Source organism: Dasypus novemcinctus, chromosome 11, assembly GCF_030445035.2.
Source record: "Dasypus novemcinctus isolate mDasNov1 chromosome 11, mDasNov1.1.hap2, whole genome shotgun sequence".
In the NCBI taxonomy this organism is placed as follows: domain Eukaryota; kingdom Metazoa; phylum Chordata; class Mammalia; order Cingulata; family Dasypodidae; genus Dasypus; species Dasypus novemcinctus.
Window position 1 is genome coordinate 87,784,779 of NC_080683.1, and position 19,186 is coordinate 87,803,964.

A 19,186-nucleotide genomic window follows, 5' to 3' on the forward strand; every position below is an offset into this window, starting at 1 on the left:
CAGAAATAACTGTCTTTCCAGATTGAAATAAGAACAAACTGGAAAGGCAGTTACTTTGGGGGAAAGTAAAAGCAAAAGCCTTGTAACACTGGTGCATTGTATGTGGCAGTAAGAAATGACAATTCAAAATGAGGCAGACTTCTCTCTTATGTGATCAGCTTGCTCTGCCCTCAATGATCCATGAGATTTTGCATTTTATAGGTTGCACTTCCCACTGGCAGCAGCTGAAGCTGTTCATTATGCACATCTGTCACGTGATCCACTTCATCAACCAAATGGAACTGAGAGAATAAGTCACCCTAACAAGATCCTTCAGAACACTCTTAAAAACTACTTACAGATGTACTCTTCCTCTGTGGGGATACAATGAGTTTCCTTGTACTGTGCCACATGATACAGGAAATGCATTATCCCCATCCAAATTCAGGCATACCAGGAGGAAGTATGTGAAAAGAAAGCAGCTCACAAAAGCATACAAAGCTTTTGCAAAAGTCCTTAGAGGGGTTCACACACCAATTTATGATAACGACAGATAGAATCCCAGGCCTCTGAAGCTCAGTTCATTGCAAATGCTAATGGCCACACAGGGAAAGGAAGCCACATCAGCATTCAGCTTTGACACAAACACTGCTAACGCTTTATACTTATGGTTGTCACTGAGTCCCCTCGGCAGTATGCCAGATCTCCGTTTGTGCTGTAACTTTAGTGACTTTATGTGCTTTCATGACTGGATATGTTATGTACCCAGAGGCATTTGTGCTTTCAACCTGTGTCTGGTGAGATAAGCAGCCACACTTTTGATCTTGAATCAGGAACCACTTTGTTCACATTCAGATCACGTAGAATGAATGTTTTCGTAGATGAGTCTGTGATTAGATTCACCTGCCATTGTTAAAGCCTCCTATTTCACTTGGTGCAATCACTTTATCATTTGTTCAGTCAGCAGCTATTTATTGAATACCTATCACGTGCCAGGCACTGGAGATATGACAGTATCTTGGATCTAAGGATTATATCTAAGGGGGTAGGGGATGGGAAGACAATAAGTAAATGTGTAATATGTCAGAGAGTATGTCAATAAGGATGGCAACAAACAACCCAATATCTCAGTGGCTTAAAACAAAACTTATAATTTATTTACACTGCATGCTCATTACAAGTTGGCCGGGGGCTCTGCTCTATGTCAGCTTCACTCTGAGACCCAAGTTGCCCAGGAAACCACTATCCAGAGTATGGCTAGTCTCTGTGGGAAAGAGAGAATAGAATGGCAAATTGCACAGTGGCTCTTAAAGTTTCCACCTGAAAGTGACACGGAGCACATCTACTCACAATTCACTGGCCAAAGCAAGTCACACAGCCACACACACAACTTCAGAAAGTGAGGAAGTGGGACCATATCATGTATTCTGGAAAATCAGACTCACTTGGGGACAGAACTATTCCAGATGATGATTACAATGAAAGAAAAAGCAAGTTAAAGGAGAGGGTATCCGGATAGGGGATTTCTATTTGACATAGGGTAGTCAGGAAGATCTCTCTGATAAAGTGACAACGAAGAATAGATATCCTAAGGGAGAGAAAGAGGGCCATTTGCATGGGGCCACAAGAGACTTCTGACAGGGGAACAAGGGCAGAGTGTACCTGGCATGTTTGAGGAACAGCAAGGAAGCCAAGGTGGATAGAGGGCAGTGAGCAAGGGGCAAGCTGGGGAAGCAGGTCAGAGAGATAACAGAGTTGTAGGACACAAGGTAGGGCCTTATTGTAATGGCCAACATCATAGGTTTTTGTGTAGGGACATGATCTGACAGGTTTTTAAAAGGATCTTTGTGGCTGCTGTGTGGAACATATGCCAGGGTGTTAAGGTTTGAAGCAGGGAATGTTTAAGAGGCTCTTCTAGTAACTCAGGTGAGGTAAGAGGGGGATAATAGATTCTGCATGTAGATAAGGTAGATGAGTTGGGTATAAAAGAAAGAGGAAACAAGGATGACTTTAAAGTGTTTTCTTCTAGTATCCTTAGATATACATGGAAACGACTGTGTGTGGTTTTTGAGAACGCTCATATTTGGTCATATAATTGTAGCAGAAAACCTCCCCCACAAATTAGTAAAGTTGCACAGTCAAGTGGTGATGTGGAGCTGGGCAGTTGGCTTGATTCATGTACCAGCTAAGGGACTCCTGTTTCTACACCAGCCTAATATCTGGTTTCTCTTAGGACTTATGATCCAAGTTAATTTATAAAATCAGTGCTTGCTTTGGCAGCACATATATTTAAAATTGGAGGGAAGCGGATCTGGCCCAATGGATAGGGCATCTGCCTACCACATGGGAAGCCCAGGGTTCAAAGCCAGGCCTCCTGACCCATGTGATGAACTGGCCCATGTGCAGTGCTGATGTGCGCAAGGAGTGCTGTGCTACACAGGGGTGTCCCCTGTGTAGGGGAGCCCCACGCGCAAGGAGTGTGACTGGTAAGGAGAGCTGCCCAGCACGATAAAAGTGCAGCCTGCCCAGGAATGGCGCCGCACACACGGAGAGCTGGCATGGCAAGATGACACAACAAAAAGAGACACAGATTCCGGGTGCCGCTGACAAGAATGCAAGTGGACACAGAAGAACACACAGTGAATGGACAGAGAGAGTAGACAACTGGAGGAGGGGGGGAAGGGGAGAGAAATGAAAAAAAATTGGAACAATTCAGAGAAGATTAGCATGGCCTCTGTGCAAGGATGGCGTGCAAATTTGTGAAGTGTTCCAAATTTTTGTATGTAGCCAGTGCCTAATAAAAGAAAACAGACCGACCAAGAACTGAGAGTCTACAACTGCAAGCAAGAGAGGCCCATCCATCAGCCATATGGGACTGAATCCCTCTCTCAATTAGAGGTGGAGTGGGCATCACCATCCCAGAATCCTCAGGATTGGGGAATAAACTATGGACTAGAGTAGACTTACTGATATTCTACTATAGACTTATTGTGATTCTATCAATGGAAAAAATTGTATCATTGATGTGGAGACAGTGGCCACTGGAGGTGCTGAAGCCAGGGAGAAGGACAAAGAGGTGTAATATGGGGGCAATTTCAGGACTTGGAATTGTCCTGAGTGACATTGCAATGACAGATACAGGTCATTATATATACAACCATAACCTATAGAATTGAGTAGGAGAGAGTGTAAACTACAATGTAAACTATAATCCAAGATTAGTAACCATGTTCCAAAATGTGTTCATCAATTGCAATGAATGTACCACACTAATGAAAGAAGTTGCTAATGGGAGGAAGGGTGGGAGGTGTGGGGAGTGGGGCATATGAGAATCTCTTATATTTTTTTATGTAACATTTTCTGCAATCTAAGTATCTTTTAAAAATAAATAAAAAATATATTAAAAAAAAAAAGAAAAAGAAAACAGACCAAGACACCAAGTCCTCAATATTACTGCTTGTACTTATGAACCTTATTCTTGTAAAATTGAAATTTAGCTTAATACTCTCTATTGCCTAAAGAGTTATCTCCTAAAAAACCTCCTTGTTACTCAAATATGGCTTCTCTCTAAGCCAAACTCAACACATAAACTCACTACCTCCCCCTCCCTAGCCCCAGGTGGAACATGACTTCCAGGGATGAGCCTCCCTGGCACTGAGGGATTTTTTTTTAAAAGGAGGTCCCGAGAATTAGCCTGGGACCTCATATTTGCAAAGCAGGCACTCAACCACTGAGCATCAGCTATTCTGCCACCTAGGGATTACTACCAAGCACCAAATAGTGATGTATTTGGAAAAAGACCTTGACCAAATGGGAGAAACATTAAGTGCAAAAGAGTTTTTATGGCTAAGAGATTTCAGAGTGAGTCAGGAGGTTATTCCAGAGGTTATGCTTATGCCTGTCTCAGGCAGATGGACTTACTGCCACAGTAAACAAAGCCTTCAAACAGGGGTGCTCCTGAGGAGTGCTCTCTAGAAGCATCTGGACACTATAGGCAAGGCACACAAAGCCATGAAATTGGCCATCGGCACTTGTCTGCTTCTTTCTTTACAAACAGGCTCAAGAGCTTCTGTCTGGTTAAACCCTGTGGGAGACTGGAAGGAATCACTGAAGGGACCCCACAAACCACTCCATTAGTGGGCCTTACCCTAGAATATATGATAACCTATTTTCCCAATGTAACAGACTTATATTCATAATTTCCCGACACGTGATTCTTCTACCCCTTTTATTTGAATCTATAGTTGACACATACCTGTTAAATATATGTCCCAGAAGCTTAAATCTTCAGTCTGTTCACGTGCTGGTTGAACCCTGGATCTCAGCAGAGTTGCAGCCAACACCTGCGCTCCAGTTCATCAGACTCACCCAGGGCAACAAAATGATGATGATGGACAAGCTGCATACCAAAAATCAAAGAATACCTACAACTGCAAGCAAAAAAGTTCCTTCCTTCTGTCCCATAAGATCTAAGCCCCCTCTCAATCTGAAGCAGAGCAGGCATCACCATCCACAAATCCTCAAGATTGAGGAATGAACAAGCATAAGGGGGAATGCAACAATGGACCAAAGTAGACTTATTATTATTGTAGTAACGGAAGACCTTATAACACTGGAATAAAGGTAGTGGTTACCAGAGATTCTGAGGGGAGGAGGAGGGAAGAATAGATGGAGCATAGGGCATTTTCAGGGCATGGAATTGTTCTGCATGATATTGCAATGATGGATACAGTCCATTATATATTTTGTCTAAACCTGTAAAATTGTATACTGAAAGTGAAAACCATAATGTAAACTATAGACCATGGTTATTAGCAATCCTTCAATATTTGTTCATCTATCATAACAAAAGTAGTGCACTCATGTAAGATGTTATTAATAGACAAAAATGTGAGAGGGGAGGGGAAGGTATATAGGAATCCTCTATTTTTTATGTAACTTTTCTGTAATTTCAAACTTCTGTAAAAATAAAGTTTAAAAAAAGATTAAAAAAACTTCAAGAGGAAAAAAAAGCAAATTATATTAACATTAACAGCTTGAATGATAATAACTACAACATATAATCCCTTTAGGTAAACTGCTTTTGTTCAACCAATTCAAAATTTTGTGCTTGGAATGAAATCTCTTGTAAAATAAGATTTAGAATAAAAAACAATTTTTTTTTTGTAGTGCTTTATAAATGGTTTTCAAAAAAAATTTTTTTTTCCTTCATAATATCAGAGAGATGAGTTTCTTAATTAGAAGCATAAGTAGGAATTTATGACTGGGCCACCCACCCCATCTTCACCCCACTCCTCCATTCCCCTGTGACCCTCAGATGATCTACCCAGAAACCCAGCTATCGCAGCTTGGGGTCTATTCTCAATGGATGCTCGTAGAGTGATGTGTTACCTCAAGTTTCCCTGGAAATAGGCTGACTAAGAAACTTAATAAATACAATAAGACAACACTGTGTTGCTCCTCTGAAGACTGTGCCCCCTCTTTTTGCTCACCCTCTATTCCTGTAATATGAATCTCCCCAATACCACCACCCAGGAAATGGCAACTGGAACTCCCTATTCCCCAGCCTTTTCTTACTTCTTCTTCAGCAGAATAGAGCATGGGTTGAATGCAAAGTTCTGGAGCTACCAGTTTTTCCTCAAACAAGAGGAGTCTGTGAATGTTTTATTGATGGTTCATCAATAATAATGTGTTTTCATTCCAATGATAATTTTTTAAAAATTATATAACAAAGCATAAGCTTATCTGGCTCACCTGGGATTAACATTTTATAACCACATATTTTAGTGCGGTGCTTTATATTTGGATTGGCAACACCTGGTCGCTTAGTGTGGCAATATTTAATTTTCAATGTGTTGGTAGTCTTAGGTTGTGATGACCAGGCATCAAATCACAAAAAATCTTGTTCTCTGTTTGGTAATATTGTATTATCTTATTAATTATAATAATCTTCAAGGATAAGATACAGTTGAGTTTAGTTCCCTAATTAATAAATTTTTATTTTCTATCATAAAAATGAGCATGCTACTTTGTCATGGGCTAATGAAAACAGAGTAGGGTAGACTTAAATCATAAATGATGTATTCATACCAAGCAAAGGTCAAATGAGTCGTGGCACCCTAATTAAGAGAAGCTTTATAGTAATCCAAATAGAGAAAACTGGTGAGAAAATCGAGTTATTGCCTAGTATAGGCTGAATTTAGGAATTAGACAAAACAATCACATTATTTAGATTATTAGCAATTGTACCAGTTGGATTCTGTGTCCATATGACATAACAATTTGTAAACATTCTTTATGAAGTTTTTATGAAAACTTAAAAAAGTATTTGTCAACATTATATTTTATGGAGGGCACTATTTTAAAATTGATTGGGACAATCAAAATAATCAGCTAATAGTTTCAAATGAGTAACCTGATGGGAGGAAAATTACAATAATAATCATGGCTGAGACCAATGACTATCCATCATGCTCAAAATATTTAATTTAATAATTGAAACAAAATGCACAAAAGCATCTTGGTGCTATTAAACTCAACATTGGCTATTTAGTTTCAGTGAATTGTTATCTACTTTGACTCTCTATTAATGTTTTTTATTTGAATTTTTCTGGTGGTTTTATTTTAATTTAATCTATAGATTTGTTCTTGTAGTTTTTAATTAGTTGTAAGCAGGGAAACGGACCTTGGCCCAGTGGTTAGGGCGTCCGTCTACCATATGGGAGGTCCGCGGTTCAAGCCCCGGGCCTCCTTGACCCGTGTGGAGCTGGCCATGCGCAGTGCTGATGCGCGCAAGGAGTGCCGTGCCACGCAAGGGTGTCCCCCGCGTGGGGGAGCCCCACGCGCAAGGAGTGCGCCCGTGAGGAAAGCCGCCCAGCGTGAAAAGAAAGAGCAGCCTGCCCAGGGATGGCGCTGCCCACACTTCCCGTGCCGCTGACGACAACAGAAGCGGACAAAGAAACAAGACGCAGCAAATAGACACCAAGAACAGACAACCAGGGGAGGGGGGGAAATTAAATAAATAAATAAATCTTAAAAAAAAGTTGTAAGCATAAATCATATAGACTTAATTATATATTTGTACATATTCGAGGAACAATGTAAGGAAAATTATTTAAGTCAACATGGGTAGGTATTTCAAGATAACTTTTTTCCTTTATAAAAAAATCAAAGAGATTAGAGGAACGCTAACTAACATGGTAACTTTCTTTCAACTTCAGTGTTTGCTTAACCAACCCTCCCCTCTTTTCCTGGCTGGTCAGATAATTCAGAGTGGGCTGTGAAAACATAGACACCTCATTTCCTGGAAAAAGCAGAGTCAAAGAAGTATAAAGTGGTTTTTCCAGCTTGAATTCTAATTTCCCTAATAATAGGTATGATATGAACAAAATACTGCCTTTCAAAATTATTTTTCAAATCTAGTATGCGAATTTTGAGGCCACACTGTGGATCACCAAACCAAGCCTCTTTTAAAGGCAAACATCCTTGGCAATAACTGATGTCACATCTTTAATTCTACCAGTGCCGCTGGGTACCTTGCTCCTTAGCAAGATGGGAAAGGAAAAAATACAGTTTCCTGATGCTGTGATTGTTCTGTGAGTCTGCTGTGGCCTGTGCCCAGGCCTTATTAAGAAAATAAACTATGTTGATTAGCTCTTCTGAAAAACTAGATGGAAATTTTAAGCTCAAAAGCTCATATCTTGGACTCCCCTAAATCTTCATTTATTACAGGTTTTTGTTTTTGTTTGTTTTGCTTTTTTAGGACTTGCTCTTTGACTTTTTGGAAATAACATTTAAAGTCCCCATAAATAATCATTAATTATGGGATAGAAAACAAGAAGCAAAGGTCAAGAAAGAAAGGAACATTTACTATTTACTACATGCCAGCCACCATTCTAGAAGTTTTCCGTGTTCCATCCTCCCTTATCCCAACAACCTCCCTGCAAGTCATTCTGTTGTCTATGAGTGAGACTTTGAGAGGTAAATTGTTTAAGGTCATACAATTTGTAAGTAAACTGGGGTACGAATGCCAGTTTGCCTGATTACAAACCTACACACACTATGCGAGGGTAAAACATGTTAAAAACACATCACACTCAGTTGGGTCAGTGTTTCCTGCCACAGATCTTGTTTGGGGAACTCGGACAATACCAATGTCCATTCTTGGAAAGAGTTTCTTTGTCCATTCCAGCAAATTACCTCTTCTGCTTTCTTGCTTGGTTATTTGTATGTTCAGCTGAGAGGCTCAACGTTAAACATTTCCCACATCCTGGTCAGCAGAGAGCAGAAATGCATTTGCTCTTGCCCAGCTGATGCCAGCACTGGCTGTACTTTTGCCTCCCCAGATGTGAAGGTCGCAGCGTGAAAAGCACATCCTCGCCTTCCCACTCTGGGCAGCATTCTATCTGGTCCTTCTTAAGGCACCCATCTAGGCTGCTCCCTAGGAGGCACAACATATGCCCTGTGGGCTGCATTGTCATTAACTGTTTAATGTGCACATTCCGCAGTGCTTTGATGTACCTTTCCCATTTCTTACTTTCTCTCTCCTCATCTCATTTTCATGATGATTTATAGGAACTTTGACTAGATGATGGGAGGAGTGAACAAGTCTCTGGCTTATGAGGGAAAATCTCGGGTCACCTGCTACTTGGAAGAACAGATCTTGAAACTGCATAGATATGGTGAGCTCAGTAATGCATCATAGAGGGGGTCAGGGAAAAGGGAGCATCTGACCCTGCCTTAGCATTTACCACAGGCTGCCTTGGGTGGTTAATAATCTTTTCACATGTTTATGTCATATCTCCCCAACTAGCTTTTAAATAATTGGAGGGCAAGAGGCTGTGTGCCACTCATCTCTGTGCCAAGCAGAGTGCCTTGCACATAGTAGGCATCTAAGAAGTTGCTATCTGTTGGCTGCTCTAAGTGCTGCCTAACTCCCACCCTGTAAACTTTCTGGGATTAGGCTGAATGAGTTTCATTAGGAGTGGGAGCACGGTGGAACCAGATCACTGGCGCTCAGTGGGGTGCCGGGGCTTGTGCTTTGTGAGTCTCTTCAAATAGCTACATGCTGGTACCCAAGCACCCAGTTTAGAATCTTGAATTTTCAAACCCTGAATGTGGAAAGGCCCTGTGCACCCTGCTTTGGAACAACCTCTTTAAGGTCACCTCACAGATTCTCCTGTGGCACCCACGTGTCAGCCTTAGTCAGAGGGGAAATAGGTGGCCGCCTATTAGCTACAATGCAAGTGTCCCAATACTTCCTCACGTCTCAACTTTGGTGCCTGGAGGACCAAAGTCTCGACCCTCTCTGGCCTTGTGAGCCCTATCTTGGGGTCCTTGGGGCAGGGAGGGGCATCATCCAGGAATGGCTGCACATTAGGGAAACCTGTAAATGAGATACATGTGCAACTGCCTTCTTAGAGCAGAGGAAACATGATTTAACCTTTTCTAGGTGATTAGGGGCGCTATTTTTAACACCAGGTGTTTGCTGTAGGAATTATGTTATAGGAGCTTTTAAGATGTGTTTTATTTTTTATTTTTTTTTACTTCTCTCTCTCCTCTTTCCCCCCAGTTGTCTGCTCTCTGTGTCCATTCACTATGTGTTCTTCTGTGTCCACTTGCATTCTTATTATGCGGCACTGGGAAACTGTCGCTTTTTTGTTGTGTCATCTTGCTGCGTCAGCTGTGTGTGTGTATGGTGCCACACCCGGGCAGGCTGCACTTTTTTCTCGTGGGGTGGCTCTCCTTGCAGGGTACACTCCTTGCGCGTGGGGCACCCCTGCACGGGGGACACCCCTGCGCAAGGGACACCCCTCTGTGACACAGCACTCATTGTGTACGGCAGCACTGCGCATGGGCCAGCTCACCACATGGGTCAGGAGGCCCTGGGTATAGAACCTTGGACCCTCCATATAGTAGGCAGTTGCTCTATCAGTTGAGCCACAACCGCTTCCCTAAGATGTGTTTATTCTGCTCGTATATGAATCTGGACCACTGAAGGTGGATATTTTGATATGCTGAGTGGAAATCACATAAAAGGCTGCTTTTACAAATATTACTTTGCAATTGTTAAAAAGCTATATGTTTAACGGTTCATTTTTCAGTCTGCCTCAAAATATTTTCATGAAAAAACCACCCTGTCAAAATGTCAGCTGTCATTTCCATCATTATGTCAGTCCCTAACCCTTTTTCCTGTTGTCCCAAATTTGCAGCTTCTGACTGACTGAGGGCTGGGAAAACAGATAGGTACACTTGTTAGAACTGTATATAAAGTAAGAGTAAGTGCGATCTGAGTGAGAGTCTGATGGTTGTCCTAGGTTTACTGCCTAAACTTTGTGATGACTGTTTTGCCTGGGAGGGTTAGCATGTGAAATCCTTTCCACCACTGACACTGTGGCTTGAATTAGTTCATCACAGGCATTCTTTCTGTATTAGGTCACAGTTAAGGTGATGTGTGAATGGGTAGCCAGGGCATTGTCTGGGAGGGCAGGGCTCAACAGGATGGGCAGAGGTGGTAGGTGTGAGCATCTTGTTGGGTACTTGAGAGAGGAAAGAAGGAACACAGACAGATACAGGAGAGGAGCTTGAAGACTGCTGATCCTAAACTGCTACGTGACAGTTTTGCATTCAGCTGGCTGACCCTGGTCTTATAAGCCCTACTCTGTTCTGTTGTTTTATGACAAACCTAGTTTAGAAATGGTCTGTTCCAGGAGCTCATTTTGAAAATCAATTTGAAGTTAGAGTGGAAAGTTTTGTGTTTTTAAAATTTTTTTTAGCTCTCCCCCTACCTCATTGTTTGTGCTCACTGTCTGCTCTCTGTGTCTGCTTGTTGTGTGCTGTGTCTGCTCGTCATCTTTTTTTTTTTTTTTTAGGAGGCCCCAGGAACTGAATCCAGGACCTCCCATGTGGGAGGGAGGTGCCCAACTGCTGGAGCCCCACCTGCTTCCTGGAAGTTTTCTTTAAATCACAAAATGAGAACATGAAAATAGGACTCCTCCACTTTATCATTATTTTTGGCCTCGTCACAATAAAAGTAAACTTTTATTTTTCTTTTTTAACCTGGGAGGATTTTATAAAATCTCCAGCATTTTGTGGGCATTTTGGACATGAGAATCTGCCACCTCAAAACCCACCTAAGAAGGACTTACAGTTCAGGGAAGCAGCAGCTCTCTTCTAGTTTCTGAGTAACTGAAGTTTGTAGCTAACAACAGATTTTAAGATAGAACCGGTTAACCCCTGAACTCAAGGAACACTTGGCTCATATCCCAGCTGATGCTGAAAATCAGGTCCTAGTCTCACCTAAGCACATTTCTTTTCTTCTCCCCTTGGAAGAATGCAGCTTTTGACCGCCAGCGTGAGAGGGGGGCCACACGGTTCTGCCTCCATGAATGCATGAGTCTGGCGAGGGCCTCGCCTGGAAGGTGGCAAAGGCCAGGCAGGTACCTGCAGCCCAGCTGCCTCTCAGCGCGAGGCTGGCAGCCAAGCCGAGTGCCAGCCTTTTCAGAAGCAACGCTTTTGATAACACTGATTACATTTCCCTCACTACAGCCTGGGGCTGATTGAGCTACAGCCAACTTCTCCTGGTAACAAGAGGAGGGGCAAGTCATCCAAACACAGGTTTTATTATAAAAACCAGGGAGTGAGAGAAGTATGTTTATTCTCTAAGATAACACACCTGCTCGGTGCCCGGGAGGCTCATTTCCATCAGTTGCCATGGCAAACTCGTTATACTTCAAGGCCATGCAGCTTTGTTTCCTTTAGAGCTCTGGTGCTTGTCCTACCTTTTCTAACACAATGGTTTGGGAGCCTACGACAGCATAATTGATTTTTCCCTCCCTCCTTCGATGGTTCACATTTGCTGGGCACAGGATCGAGTCAGCCTTCTTTGAACTCCTCGCTAACCATGAAGTCTCGCTTGAGAGAGCCATCCTCATTAACATTCCAGGTCCCTCTTCCCAGTCAGCCATAAACAAGCCCTGCATCAATGGCCTCCTTCCTTCCAGTTTTACAAACGAGTGGCTCAGTTCCATGTTTTGCTGCCGATCCAGGTGCCCAGGCGAACAGCGCGGGGCTCAGAAGCTCGTGGGGGAGGCTAAAAATAGGACGGCAGTTTTGGCCGCATACCAGAGCAGCTACTTCATCGCAACTTGCTTTGCACACTAAGCCTAATGGGATCCGTCAGGCAAGAGTTCCTCTCTCCGGCTCTCTCCCTCCTGCTTCCTTCTTTCCCCAGCTGCTGTCTGCCATCGGCGCCTTCGCAGCACAGGGAGGTCAGGCAAGGGACACGTAACGTTTTAGTTTATAAGTCCCGAGAGATTTGAGGGGTGCACTTGCTCCTTCCAGACAACTAGTTTTTAGAAGAAAGCTCATAGGCCCAGAATATGTTCCCCTTTGCCCAGGTTCACTTTGGTCCAAGACTTCCACTCTTTACAAAGGCTCTCTATCATTTCCTAAACACCTGGTAAGTGGGACCTACACCCACACTCGTACACTCCTTGAGAAGTTAGGGATCTAAACTACCAGGAGTGTTCCCCTTACGGTTTCCACCTGTTTGGCTTGAGGCTAAAATTTGGGGAGCAAATGCTCAGTCACAGAGTGAGTCTGTGGCGCACGTGGGTGAGTTGGCTGCACATGAGTCTGCCATAGCCACCCACCTCCAACCAAGATCCTATGACTTTTATCTGAAAGCTTTATCCAATAGAAAATAGGACCAGTCAGTATGACGTTAGGCACATGCTATCCTGCCTGGGAACAAAGCCTCCCAGAATGCCAGCTGTATGGATGGAGCTAGGCTCCTTTGCGCTATTGATGTGCCCCAAGAAAAAGGGTACTCTTCCTGCAGCCCCCTACCCCAAAGGAGACTTGGCATGACCCAGATGTGTCTCATTTCTCCATCTGAAAGGTGAGGCTGATGCTCTAAACAGCTATATATTATTGCAACAAGCACCACTCTTGTAGACTCGAAGTGTGAGGGGAAGATGAACATCACGGTATTTGAACATAAAAACCTTTTTCATTGTTGTTATTTTGGAGATTAGCTAGATAAAACTAAAAGAAATGGATCGGACTAAGCAGGTTTTGTCTATAAGCTTCAGGAAGGTGTCAGGGCATTTAAAATTGTGCCTCGGTTTAAAATAATACCAGTATAAAATAAACATGCCAGACCACTTCAAAAAAAAGTCCCTGTATGTATAATCACAGCAATAATTAATTCCCCAAAGAACTTCCCACAGAACAAGTTGCAACATGATCGTTTAATCCTGCAGCCACCAGAGGACAGGGGTGCAGCTTCCCTCAGGCCTCCTGTGTTCCTGAGGCACAGTTTACCTCAGGGAGATACTGAGTCACTTGTTGCACAAATCTACCGCCAAAAAGCAGACAGCTTTCTAGGCTCACCAAATAAATGTCTGCAGACTGGAAACCAGGACCCCTGGGTTCAAGCCCTAGTGTGAACTTCCGTGTGCCATGGTTGCTCTGGGCGCTATTTTCCTCCGTTAATAAAATAAGGCTGTAGAGGTACATGGTTTCTTCAGTCCCTTCCACACTGAAAATTCTGTGGCAGAAATAAATGGTCTGAGAATTAAATAGATTTTTGGTGCTTTCTTTTTGTTTTGTTGGTTGGTTGGTGGGCTCACAAAGAGCTATTTATCTTGGAAACTGGTGCATAATTTTGCAGGATGACAGTCATTTCTTCTTTGTGGCATTTTCCCGCAATCTAAGTATCTTCCTCTTTTCAATTGCCACAGGGAGGTGCATCTTAATGATTCCTTTTGGTTTGTTTTGAAGAAAGAGAAAGATCTGTGTTTTGAGAGACTCATTCTGGATCATTTCCCAACGATCATAGGACTTTGCAATGCATTTGGCAAAGGTGATAGTGACAATGGGGTGTTTGGCAAAGTGGATGAGGTGGCTGATGAATGACTAGGGTTAAGAAAAATGCTCTTGGCAAAACCTCATCAAATAAGGTCTGGAATGTTCAAAATGGAGAGCTTATACCCCTCACTGAGATGACTCTGAGAAGAAAATCTTTAAATAACTGATTTATTTAATAAGGAAAAAAGAAAAGGATACCAACAAAATTTTTACTGAGCACTGAGCTGAGAAATAGTCCAATACTTTGATTGCAGCTATGTAGTAATTTAACATAGTCATTAAATTAGCTAAACAGGCAGGTATTTTGCATCAGTCACTAAAATTTAAAAAGTACTCTGTACACTTTAAATCAGTCACTACATGTTAGACAAGAATCTAACCTTGCATTCTGCACACCCCAAACCCTCAAATCAGTTTGGGGCTCAATAGAGCCTTGAGTTTGGTTATTTTCACTAAGCCAGTACTATACTGCTTCCACATCCAATATATCTACAAATGAATGTGTGGGAACCAGGGTAACATCTAAATAAACCACGTGTTAATCTTAGTCTCATGCTCTAAGATAGTTATTAAAATTCCTTTGATGTTCTTCATCATCAGATTTCATAGAACTTCAGTGACCAAACTTTTATCACTTGGCCAGGTGGTTTTTGTTTTTGTTTCTCTTTTTTTGCTTCCAGTGCCACCAGCTGTAACACTTTAATGACTATTTGTGGAACTCCAGGGACCTTCCCTCATCATTCACCTGGGATAGGAAAAGGGGAAGGAACAAGTGTTTGAGAGCTCAGCACAGGTCTCTGAAGGGAGAAAGGGGTTAATAACATCACATTATTAAACCTTTGCAATCCAGAACCATTTCACCATTTCAGAATATTAATTGCTGATGTCTTTTTTTTTTTAACAACTGTGTGAAGAATCCTTAGTGATGGTGTCACTTTAGACCAAAAAATAATAAAAAGAAAGAAAAAAGACTTGAAATTTGTGTTTGTGGAATTTTCTAGGCATTTTGAATTAACCAAACAAGAAAGTGCAGTTCTACAAGGTCTCAGATACTATGGAGATAAAGGTACTTGTCATAGATTCTTATAAATGAATACTGAAGGTGTGCTAGCTTTTCTTTTCCTATTTTTTAAAATAAAGACATTTACCAAATCTAGCAGGCATGAGGTTATAATGTAAATTAAACTAGTGTCCTTTGCAATTCAATAGCAAAGTCTCTTATTTATAGTTCACAAGTCTTTGGTGATGTATAAGGGTTAAACTATCTCATAGCACAATTGAGCCTTAACAGGTGAGGTAGACAGATTAAGCAGTGGTAGTTCTTATCCCTAAAACCTCTTCATATTGACCTACCATCTTGAGCCATAATTTAAACATCCTACCTTGCTATAAAGTTTATGTATATTTTATATACATATTTTATCTGTGGGTTCTGGGGGGTATTTTTATTTTAGAGATTAGATGAGTAAGGGCTATATGATTAATCCAAGTTATTAACCTGAGGGGGTTATTAAAAATATAATTAAAACAAGAAGAAAATGTCCTTGTTAAAAAAATGTAGTTCTATACCCTGGAGGTATAATTATGGAATGAAAACTCAGCCATTCCTCAAAAGAACATTTATGTTTTGTATCCTAGACCTTAAACCTTTTAGAGTGGTTAGAGACACTTTTATCCATGCCATTTTATAAAAATATTCCAACTCTAAGAAGAGTGGAAGGACTTGCTTAAGGTAACACAGCTAGTAAGTAGTAGAACCAAGAGTCTCCCAAACCATAATTGTAATCACAATATACACACCTGTCACTTTATATTTATCCATGCACACACACACAAATATTTTTACTTACACACTCAAACCCAAAGAGCTATGATCCTGCTATTTAGAATCATGATTGTGTGCTGTACAAAAATTTGTTAAGAATAAAGCTTTCAAACCAAGGACTGTAGTTTATCGGTCCTTGGTTTGAAATAGATAGCTTCAATATATTCAATACATAGTTTATTAGTTAGTACAATGCTTCAATATGTGTTCATCAATTGTTAACTAATATCACACTAATGAAAGATGTTAATGAGGGAAAATGTAGGAGGGGGAGGGGTGTGTATATTTTCATGTAACATTTATGTACTCTAAAGTTTCTTTAAAAAGAAAAGGAGAATTAAGCTTTCAAGATTATGGTAAAAGGGGTTGCTTAATTATCTGTTCTCATCCTTTAATATAGAGTAGTCTGTAACATTTATCTTATATTTAAGCAGCTTTGTTGATATCCTTGGAAATAACTGCCTACATCATTGTAAATTAATATACATCTATCTCCTCTGAGATAAGTGAAACACAGTCTTACAAAAAAGCAAATATTTTATTATTTGTACATGAATCAGTTTGGTCTGAGGACACACAAGCATCTGGCTAACTCATAAAAGTAGCCTTAAGCGACAGGAGCCTGTTTGAGGTGGTCTACATTCATTGTGGCATTGCTTACATTATCTGCTTGCTAAGCTCTGAAAGGCCCAGAATGGCCACGCCAGCCTGGTAGTGGAAACATGGTAGGCACCGGCTCCTGCAGTGGGTTTAAGGGGTCTGTAGAGGTCTCAGGAGGAGTCTTCTGCAGGATAAGGCTTTCTGAGGTCAGAGCCCCTCTCAAGGAGGGACTGAGAAACAAATAGCCAGAAGAATGCTTGTCAAAACAGAGCCCCAAGCCTGGCCTGGCCCAGGGACCTGGAATGGGGGGCTGGGGATCACAAGGGTACCACCTGCAGGGTGGGCAGAGGCCCCCGGGGAGGAGCCACGTACTCTTCCTCTCTCAGCAACCGCAGCAGGATGTTTTTTTTATTCTTGGGCCAGCTGTAGACGTGAGTGTTCTGAAGCCAGGTGGGTACATGTTCCTTCAGGAGAGAGAATGACAGGAGCATTAGAGAAAACCTGGATTCCAGATCATAGGCTCAGCTGCCCAGTTTTCCCTACCAAACTACCCTGAGAGTTGTGCTGCTTTGCTTTGGGAAGGGTTAGCACATGAAATGCTCTTGGCTTCTGGTGCAAGCTGCAGAGCTCATGATGGAAACCACATGTGCACAGCATTCCCAGCAGCCTCCTAGACTACCTGCCCTTTATATTTCAGTGTGCTTTTCACCACCCCCACATAAAAGGGGTAGGACTGAGGTCATACAGAGTGATGTGAATTCCTCTGTGGCTTTAGAAAAAATACACCGAGGCTCTGGGCTTAATCTAATTCATTATCATTTCACTCCAGCTGCAGGTCTGACCCACAGTAGAAGAAGCCACCAGACCTCAGTTATCAGGCAAAGGTAGAAACTGAGCCAGGGATCCTGGGGGTGCAGTTTCAGACTGCCCTCATGGAGCTGACACTGTGGCGGAGACACACAGAGGAGTAAGTAAAATGTATAGTGTGTCTGATAGTGATGTGTGCTGTGGAGAAAAATAAAGCAGGGGAAGGGGATAGGGAGGGCCAGGGCAGGGTGAAAGGCTTGCCACCTTAAAGAGAGTGCTCAGGAAAGGCCTCACTCAGAAGTAAGTAGAGACTAGGAGAGCAGAGGGAGCAAGCACTGGGGATGTCCAGGTCCAGGCAGACAGGAGAGCCGATGTAAAGGCCCTGTGTTGGGAGCATGCTGACCTGGTCAGGAAGCCATAAGCCATGGTGGTTGGAGCAGAGTGAGTGACAGTGGCTAGGAGAAAATGTCTGGAAGTAGGCAGGCCTGGATCAGCTAGGGCCTGGGAGGCCACTGTGGGACTGCTGATTTTTACTCTGAGATGGGACTCCTGTGGGTATTGGAGCACGTGCTTCGAAGCTCCAGAGAATCAATAAACATTTATTGAACACCCACGATATGTCTGGCATTATGCTAGGTATTGAGGATACCCAAATTAAAAAGACATCGTTACTGTCTTGAGGAGTTCAGAGTCTAATGATGGAGGCAAAATAAAAAGAAATTATATTCTAGGCAAAGGTGTACAATGGGCAGGCTGGGCAAGCAGTCAGCCCCAAGTGCAGGCAACAAGGAATTGTCTGAAGAGAATTTAAAAACAACAATAAAACCAACTAAAAGTTGGCCTGCTTTTTAAATCACCATGTGCCAATAATTCTAAACAATTACTCCCAGCACCCCCACCCATAACGACATGCCATTGACTTAAAGTACTATAATTAAGAGCACTCAAGAGAGGGACAATTAAATAAATTGGCCTGGGGGAGGAGAGGTCAGGGGAGGCTACAGCGTTTGGGTGCTATAAGGATAAGCGAAAGTTCACTAGGCAGACAAATCAGGGAAGGGCCTGAGCAAAGCGAACAGAAATTGTGACAGTGTAGGGACCTCAAAGAACATGACATGTGTGAGGGCATGCTGGGATAGTCCAGTGTGACCAGAGCCGAGGTACCAGTGCAGGGCCATGAGAGAGGCTGAGCAATGGGCACAGTCCTCTTCTAAGGGGCTTCACAAGTCATGCTAAGAAAGGTGGATAGGGAGGTGGATTTGGCTCAATGGATAGAGTGTCTGCTTGCCGCATGGGAGGTCCAGGGTTCAAACCCAGGGCCTCTTGACCCATGTGATGAGCTGGCCCATGTGCAGTGCTGATGCATGCAGGAGTGCTGTGCCACGCAGGGGTGCCCCCAGCGTAGGGGAACCCCATACACTCGTGCAAGGAGTGTACCCCATAAGAAGAGCTGACTAGCGCGAAAAAAGTGCAGCCTGCCCAGGGTGGCGCTGCATACACAGAGAGCTGACGCAGCAAGGTGATGCAACAAAAAGAGACACAGATTCCTGGTGCCACTGACAAGAATATAAGTGGACACAGAACACACAGCAAATGGACACAGAGAGCAGACAACTGAGGTGTGGGGGGAAGGGAGAGAAATAAAAAATCTTTTTTTTAAAAAAAAAAGAATGGTGGATATGCTCTTGTAGTCAGAGGGAATCCACCATGACACTTTTAAGCTGAGAGACAGCTCACGCCTAGGTTTTGGATGTTGCTCTTTAATGGCAGAATAGAGGAGAAAGATCCAAGAGAACTGTAGGGGGCCTCTTGCAGTGTTTCAGGGGAATGGAAAGGCATGCTGTTGTCCATACTCTGTACTGTAAAACCATAGGTGTCTCATTCACATAAACTGGACTGGACCCTCCCTCGTCCAGGGCAGAGGTCTCAATGGAATACTGATATCTAAGGATCCTCTAGGGTGAGGCTGGGCCTGAGCTTGTTTACTCCATCACCGCCTTCCATTTGTCAAGGCTGACACATGACCGCAGATCACTTTGCCCCCACTCCCTAAACCTGCTGACAAGCCCTCCTGGTGCAAAGAACCCTCATATGAACCAAAGT

The 19,186-nt window shown here is 42.7% G+C and overlaps 1 protein-coding gene and 1 pseudogene across 2 annotated transcripts in view; one reads left to right on the forward strand and one right to left on the reverse strand.

Annotated features, from left to right (window-relative positions):
• Positions 1-2,670: 2,670 nt before the first annotated feature.
• Positions 2,671-2,758, forward strand: LOC131280528 (U6 spliceosomal RNA; annotated as a pseudogene).
• A 13,437-nt stretch (positions 2,759-16,195) lies between these two features.
• Positions 16,196-19,186, reverse strand: part of TRAF3IP2 (TRAF3 interacting protein 2) — a 44,000-nt gene continuing 41,009 nt past the window's right edge. For both annotated transcript variants that reach the window (XM_004461220.5, XM_004461222.5), the window contains exon 9: positions 16,196-16,740. In XM_004461220.5, coding sequence (XP_004461277.2) covers positions 16,594-16,740 — 147 coding nt within the window. In that variant the 3' untranslated portion in view covers positions 16,196-16,593. The remainder of the gene's footprint in view (positions 16,741-19,186) is intronic.